This window comes from Lactuca sativa, chromosome 2 (genome assembly GCF_002870075.4).
Source record: "Lactuca sativa cultivar Salinas chromosome 2, Lsat_Salinas_v11, whole genome shotgun sequence".
Lineage (NCBI taxonomy): Eukaryota > Viridiplantae > Streptophyta > Magnoliopsida > Asterales > Asteraceae > Lactuca > Lactuca sativa.
Window position 1 is genome coordinate 222,847,487 of NC_056624.2, and position 8,707 is coordinate 222,856,193.

Sequence of the window (8,707 nt, forward strand, 5' to 3'; positions counted from 1 at the left end):
CAAAATAAACCCCGAAGAAGCTTTGAAGAAGGGAAAGGGAAAAAAAGTTGATCTTAGCAATATTGTTCGGAAAGATAGAGTATTAGCATGTCATAAATTCATTAGTAGGTGGGCATATAAAGTTGCGATTCCGTTTCATGCATTGGAAGATGATAGCTGTACAATGATGTTGGAGGTTGTTGGCCAATTTGGAACCGGGCTTCCACCTCCTACTATATATTCTTTGAGCGACCCACTTCTAAAGCTTGAGGTTGAAAGACATTTTTTTTTGAAAAGAAATGAAGAAGAATGGTAAGAGATTGGATGCTCAATCATGACGGATGCTTGGTCCGAGAGGAAGAGAAGGAGCATTACGAATTTATGTGTAAATTCAAAAATGGGTATTGTGTTTTTATCATCAAAAGAAAGTTCAAGCGAAGCACATAAAATCCAACGCATATATGATTATGTGGAATCTTGCATTCAACAAGTTGGTCTCGAGTATGTTGTTCAAGTTGTGAACGATAATGTCACAGATAACATAGGAGCGGCGAAGTTACTAAAAGAGAAAAGACCAACTATTTTTTGGTCGTCATGTGCGACACACACCATTAACCTTATGCTCGAATGTATTATATTTTGTTTATTATATTATTTAGTATTTTAGTTTTAACATGTTTTATTTTATACTATAATTCATTAATTTGTTATTTAATCGTGTTTATTTCTTGAAGGTATTGGTGGACTTCCAAGGTTTAAGAAAGTCCTAGATCAAGCAAAGAAACTAACCATATTCATTTATTTTCACCAAAAAACCTTGGCTATGATGAGAAACTACACCAAGAAAAGGGAAATTTATTCGACCAGGAGTCACGAGATTTGCTTCTGCTTTTCTAACATTACAAAGTTTATCTAAAAAAAGGAGCAACTAAAACATATGTTATGATGGTTTATTTCTTGAATGTTAAAATAGTATATTATGCCTTTTTTATGGATAAAATAATAATAATAATTAATAATTAATAATTAATAATTAAGGCTCTCCGATTAATCCTTGATTAATCGCCGCCAACACCGATTAATCGCTTGGCACCAGTCAACCATCGAGCGTTCGCCGAGCGCTTTTTACAACCTTGCCACATACCATACAATAACATACTGCCTAGCATATTTGGGTGCTGGCCTACCCATTCGGTCTCTTTCAATCGGTAACCACCTAGCATATATGAGTGTTGGCCTACCCATTCGCCCTCTTTCAACCAGTAACTGTATAGCGTATTTGGGTGTTGGCCTACCCCTTCGGTCTCTTTCAACCGATAACGAGGACTATTTCACCCCTACCACTACCACATATCATCCTAGTACATAAACATATAAGTCATATACTGCCTAGCATATCTGGGTGTTGGCCTACCCCTTCGGTCTCTTTCAACCGGTAACGGGGACAATTTCACCCTTCCTACCACTATCACATAATATCATATAACACATAAAACATAACAGATAGTGGCATACCAGACAATTATCACAAAGACAATCATCTCAACTATAAACAACTACCAGTGGGCCGACATTGGTGCCTTCAACCCACTTCTACTAGAAGGTAACTCACCTCACACTGCTGAAGTCCTGTAGACAAAACTCTAGCTGCTAGATGACAGATTCCCGAACTGTCAACATCAAAATAACACCTAATTAATAATTGGGTTCCAACACATAACCATAAGTCCATGCTTGGGGTAAAATACTACTTTACCCCCAACTTAGCTTGATTCAATCCCAAGGCCCAATCGAAAGGCCCAAAAGTCAAACAATGAACCAAAGCCCAAAATATGGCCCAATTTTCCAAATTGGGCCCAAACCTTTACATGGTCTTACCCTAAGGCCCAACCATTTATTCTAGTCCCAACACTTGGCATTCCGATGGTCCAATGTCTCATAATCATCAAGGCCTAGTTATGGCCCATCCATGGCCTAATTTTCCAAATTAGGCCAAAACCCCTCACATGGGCCTTACCTTAAAGCCCAATGGAAAGGCCCAACTCAAGGCCCAAGCAAAATTAGGGTTTTCACATAAAATGACGATTAGGGTTAAGTGTTCTTACTTAACCCATTAAGGACTTAATTCAATAAGTCCATCACTCTAGTAGGTCAAACATACAATGTGGTCGGGATTAATTCATAATTCCAATCCAATGGTCCGAACATGCGGGTCCCTACAATTCCATGCGGGTCCCTACAATTCCAAATTAGCATATCCAAAAATTAGGGTTTTCTAAACCCTAATTAGGGTTTCCAACCCAATCGCGTTCCAATTAGTCCATTTGTTAAGCTTTTAGGTTAATTAATTGTTAATTAAGTCGGGTACAACCCACTACCACCTCAGGTAGTGGTGGTTAATGGCGGCTCACGACGGTCGCCACCACCTCACGGTGGTTGTTATGATTCTAAACCAAAACATGTTCAAGCATCTAAACTAGCAATCCAATCACACAATGCACATCGCCATCCAACATGGCAACTGGTGGCGGCAGAAGGCGACAACCACCACCTCATGGTGGTGGTGGTGGGTTTCTTCGGATTTTCCAGCCATACAAATGCATTATACAACATTTTATCCAAAATAAAACACACATACAATGTAACACACACACATACACATACAACCATCCTTGTGGCGGCCGACGGTGGTACAAGGTGGCAACCACCATGGTTGGCCGCCATGGTGGTTCCCTTACAGATTTCGGCCAACAGAAAATTCGCACACACCATTGGCAGCAGTTGCACTCTACTTCATGCGCTAAGAACAGACACCACCACCCACCTGGTGGGGCGCAACGATTGGAGGACGGCAGAACAACAACGCTAGCGGTGGCGACGGCGTACACACGTAGTAGGACCGGTGGTGTGATTATCGGCGACACGGAAGAGGAAGGAGGCACGTCTTCAACCGATAATAGCAGCGGTGGTCATGGTTGAGGCGCAACAAGCGAAGAACGGAGAAAGGAGGCGGCGACTGCGAGCTATAGCAACAGCAACAAAGGAAGGGACATCCGTCTGCGGTCCTCGTCGTCGTCGGGAAAAGGGGTAGAAACGGTGCTGGATGGCGGCTCCTAACGACGTCACTGCTTCTCCGATCTCCAACTGGTGTAGCTTCACTCTCGTTTCCTGTCGGTCTTCATTGTTGTCGGTGACAAGAGTCGTTCGATGGTGCTAGGTAGTTAGAGCCGATAGCGGCGGCTGGAGGTAGAGAAAGAAGGTGGTGGATGAATCTTAATGTTAGGGTTAGGATTACCAGGAGGTGACAGGTTATATACCCCGACTCATGAAATCGTATAATGGCACAATTGGTCCCCCCTTTCTGAAGTATTTTCGAATTAGTTCCTATATTTACTCATTATACCCCTGCTCCTATAATTCATTTCATAATAAGTCCAACAATTACCAATCATACCCTGACTTCTAAAATCCTTTTCAAATTCAATCCATAATTTACCAAACAACCCTCAACCTTCAAAGTTCCTTACAAACTAGTCCGAAAATTACACTTTTAACCCCCAACGTCCAAATCAAATCATTTAAACCCCCCCCCCCCCCCCAAACCAATACCTTGCTAAATTTTTCCAAATTTAGGGCTACTATTCATTTATTAATTTATCTATTTATTTATTTAATAAACGGGATGTTACACTACATCAACTCACTATACATTTACTCGGTCATGGTTCGAACCACAACCAACCACGACCACGTCGACTACATCGTCAGCAGGGTGATGTTCACAACGCTCAAAACGCCTTGGACCATGGGTCCCACTCTGGATAGCATCAACAATTTTATGATTCGAGATTCCACATTGTCTTCCTTATAATTATGATTTTGGACTTATGGTTTAAGAACATTTGTTTGACTTAAAAATGAGTGTTTATTCTATTTTAAAAATTAAAATTTTATTATAGAATTTGGAACGTTATAATCGTATTCCACGTGCTCCCCATTGAGGACATATGAAGTTGTTGTGCCACATTAAAATAAATATTCTGGGGTAAAGGACAGAGAAGATTGTTGAATTGCTTTAATTTCAATTCAAACTTTATGCGGATTTATTTGTTTACTGTGTAGTTCAAAGTAATGAACAGAGTCTATTTGTTTAATGCCATCTTCTATTAAATTACTTTGATTTGGAGTTAAATTTGATGTTATTGTTGCTCTTTCCAAAAAAAATTGATGTTATTGTTTTTTCAATTTGAAGTCATCCGGTGGCCTTTTGCCTTTTAAATTTCACCATAAATAATCCATATATTCAAGTATAAATGTATAATAATGATAAATTATATTAGCCTTTAACTTGTAAATTTCACCTTACAAACTTTGTTATTAACAATGGAAAGTGATGTTTATAGTGAGAACATAAATTGACAAACCCGGTTGTAACTTTTTTTTTTTTCTTTTCAAACTCCATATTCTTTGCTTGCTTCCATATTTATGATTGAAGTGTAGAAAATAAAGCCACAAAATCATATGTCCTTAACTCTTAAATTCCGCTCAAAATCAATAGCCTAGATAGTATGTGGTTCTAAGGTGTAAATTGACAAATTTGTCATCTATATGCTAAAAATTGCATATTTGTATAAGGGAGGAGGGAGTTGTTCCCATCGAACTCACTGAACCCACTTCCACATCAGTTTTTCTCTTTGGTTTTTCTTCATATTTCCGAACCTACAACACACGTAAATCTTATCTTTCTCAACTCATTCAACCCACTCAATTAAAAAAATATACAAAATAATCAAGGTAAAATCTTAATTAACAATAGAGTTACCGCCGGTACCACTTCCTCTTCGACAGGTTGTTTAATTGGTTTCACGAATCCACTTCATCCTCTCTCTCTACTTTCTCTCTCTCATTTTCTCTTGTACCATATGTTTTAAGATTTGTACCTTAGTTGTTTAGTATTTTTTTTAATTGAGTGGGTTGAAAAAGATAGGATTTCCGTGTGTTGTGAGTTCGAAAAAATGAAGAAAAATCAAAGAGAAAAAAGCTGATGTGACAGTGGGTTTAGTGGGTTCAGTGGAAACGACTCCCTCCTCCCTAAGATCGCTTGTATGAATAGAATGTCGAAATTTTTTGTGTTATCTTTAACAAAAAAAAAAAATCTGATTCTACCGCAATGTCATCTTACTATACTTTTACTCGGTCATGGTTAGAACCACAACCAATCAAGACTAGGCCACTACGTCCCACCCTGGATAACATAATGCCATTCGGGCGCATGGGAAAACAAAACGCCTTTGAGGAGCGTGGGAATAGTTTTTATAAAGGAAAGCGCCTCCGGATTTGACAATATTTTAAAAGAAGGAAAATAAAATTGGTCTCTAATTTTTGCAGTCCTTCATCTATGAGTTGGCTCCAAAAAATAGGCTCACAATTTTTTCATCTAGGCACCTTGAAGTGTTTCCACAAAGCCATCTTATACACCCTTTTAGAATTCATATTCTTTCTAATATGCTACTAATCTTATAATAGATTAACATTTTATTTTTATAGTTATCTCGTGTTAGTCCATAGTGATTTTGAATAACTGTGGCATTGATGACAAATTCAAATACCATCATTCTCATTATGAGTTCGAAAAACACATCTTATGCAATCTAAGGTGTCGTTTGATATGGTATCTAATTGGGTCCAAAGAGAGATTGGGTCCATAAAATACCAATTAACATGTTTGATAGGGATTATAGATGTAAATAGAGGTGGCAATCGTGTCGTGTCGTGTCGGGTCGAAACGCTAAACGAGTTGAAAGTGCTTGACTCTAACCCAACCCGTTTAATTAACGTGTCGTGTCGTGTTAACCCATTTATTTTCGTGTCGGGTTCGTGTCAGGTTTCGGGTTAGAAGTATACCTTGAAATATGTCGTATCATGTGAGGTTAAAAGATTGAGCATGTTGAAAAAGTAGGATTTGGGTAGGTGGAAAGAAAAAGCTAATAGTTTGAAAGGGATAGATGAAGTCATAGCAAGTTCAAATGACAAAATTTAAAGAGTATGAGTTGGGGAGGTGGAGGACAAGATCATGAGGATGAGAGAGTGATTAAAGGGACTATATAATTTGAGAGATAATGAAAAAACTGAAATTGAAATCTTAATCTAGATGACTAAGTCAGTTCAACATCATACATACTTATAAAGCTAACATTTTTTCTTGAATCTCATGCATTTGAAACCCCCATTCTTTTTTACTTTCACCACATTCATTTGAAACTCCCATGACTTTTCAATTTCTTTATAATAATAATTATAATTTGGTAATTGGGTTAAATAAATATCAAATCTAAAGTGTATTCATATATAAACTAAATTTCAATATTAAAATAATATATTTAATTCTACTTATAAAATTATGTTTGTTAACTTTTATCATATTATACTTAAATTATTACTTTTAATATATTGTTGAATGTAAACCATTATCATTTTAAAGGTATAATTTTTGAACAATTTGTATAAAACACTTAAACTATTAATTAAAATATAACATTATAGGCTCAACTTAAATATAAATTTTATTTAACTTAAACAACCCAAATATTATTTTATAAATAATTAAAAGTGATAAATTGTAGTGTCTTTCTAATAATAATTGTAAGTTGGTTAATAAGGTTAAATAAATATCAAACCTAAAGTGTAAAGATAAATAGACTAAATTTTAATTTTAAAATAATATTTTTACTTCTATTTATAAAGTTATGTCTTTAAATTTTAACATATTATACTTAATTTATTAGATTTAAAATGTTGTTGCATGTAAACCATTATCAGTTTAAAGCTACAATTTTTGAACAGTCTGGACAAAATACTTAAATTGTTAATTTAAATATAACATTACAGTGTCAACTTAAATATAAATTTCAGTTCCACTAAAAAAACCAAATAATATTTTGTAAATAGTTAAAAGTGATAAATAATAGTGATAAATGCAAAAACTAAATTGTAATATTAGTTTAACTAAAATATTTCCTAAATATATTTATATAATCGTTAAAAATTTTCAAATAAGTAGCTTAAAATAACTTATAATAACAATAGTTAAAAATAACTCTATATAAATGATTATATTGTTACCTTTAAAATCAAAAAATAATGTTTGATGTTTTAAATAATTATAATGATAGGAATTAAAACATTAAGCAAATATATTTTAAAAAATTAGTTAAACATAGCAACTATAAATAATATTAAACCATATATAATATTTAGTTTTATTGATGTGTAACTCGCGAGTAGAAATCATTTAAACGATTGAGATTATGACGTTATAATAGATTTATATATTATCATATAATTCAAAATAGTTAATATATTATATCAAATTAATATACGAATTATCATATCAAATTTAACAACAACGTTAGTGTTATATTTTAAAAATTATATATTTGTAAAGACTTCAACTATATAGGTGTTTCTGCGCATTACAATGTCAACTCAAATATAAATTTTAGTTCCATTTAAAAACACTAAAGAATATTTTATAAATAGTTAAAAGTGATAAATTGTAGTGATAAAAACAAAAACTAAATTGTAATTTCAATTTAACTAAAATATTTTTTAAATATATTTTTATAATCGTTAAAAATTTCCAAATAAGTAGCTTAAAATAACTTATAATAACAATAGTTAAAAACAACTCTATATAAAGGATTATATTGTTAGCTTTAAAATAAAAAACAATGTTTGATATTTTAAATAATTATAATGATAGAAATTAAAACATTAAGCAAATAAATTTTAAAAATTAATTAACAATAAAAACAACTATAAATAACATCAAATCATATATTATATTTAATTTTATTCATGCGTAACTTGCGGGTAGAAGTCATTCAAACGATTGAGGTTAAGAAGTTATAATAAATGCATATATTATCATATAATTCAAAATAATCAATAATTATATCAATTTAGTATATACAAATTATTATGTCAAATTTAACAACAACGTTATTGGTATATTTAAAAAATCATATATTTGTAAAGACTTCAACTATATAGGTATTTCTGCGCAACGCGCGGACATTCGCCTAGTTACAAAATAACTCAATCAAAAGGTTTTCTTTTAGCTATTGTTTTGGTTTTGTATCTTTCTATTTTATTTAAAGAATTAAAAAAACTTGCATATAAATAAACGGGTCATTTTTGAGTCATAGCCGAGTTGAAATTCTCAACCCTAACCTTACCCGTTTAATTTTCGTGCCGTGTCGTGTCAACTCGTTTATTTAAACGGGTTGAAATATCTTACCCAAACCCGTTTATTTCGTGTCGGGTCAATTTTTGCCACCTCTAGATGTAAAGACTCGGTCCTTGATTTCTACTTGATGGACCGAGAAAAAAAAACCAAAAACAGCTCGTTGCCCTACATATCATTGCGACTGAGGTTTTGATTTCATCCCCTCCCCCGTTAACCTCCAATCGACGAAGCAAGAAAACTTTCATTGGCGATCAAAAGCAACAGTGGAGCAACCGTCATCAACAGCAACAATATCAACTAATATCAACTGCTACCATGATCTACAACAACACCAAAGGTTTTTTTTATCCTTATTTTTTCTGCAAACGATTTTTTGTCACAAATAATTTTATATAAATGTTTCTAACAATTGATTATTATACAAGTCTTTGAAGTAGAAAATAATGGATGCAAACGTGTTCTGCAAACGTCTTTTGTATG

The 8,707-nt window shown here is 33.8% G+C and overlaps 1 protein-coding gene across 1 annotated transcript; it reads left to right on the forward strand.

Annotated features, from left to right (window-relative positions):
- The first annotated feature begins 313 nt into the window (after positions 1–313).
- Positions 314–895, forward strand: LOC128132482 (uncharacterized). The gene is made up of 2 exons (XM_052769078.1): positions 314–608; positions 714–895. The coding sequence occupies exons 1-2, from the start codon at positions 314–316 to the stop codon at positions 893–895; spliced, it is 477 nt and encodes a 158-aa protein (XP_052625038.1).
- Positions 896–8,707: the final 7,812 nt, after the last annotated feature.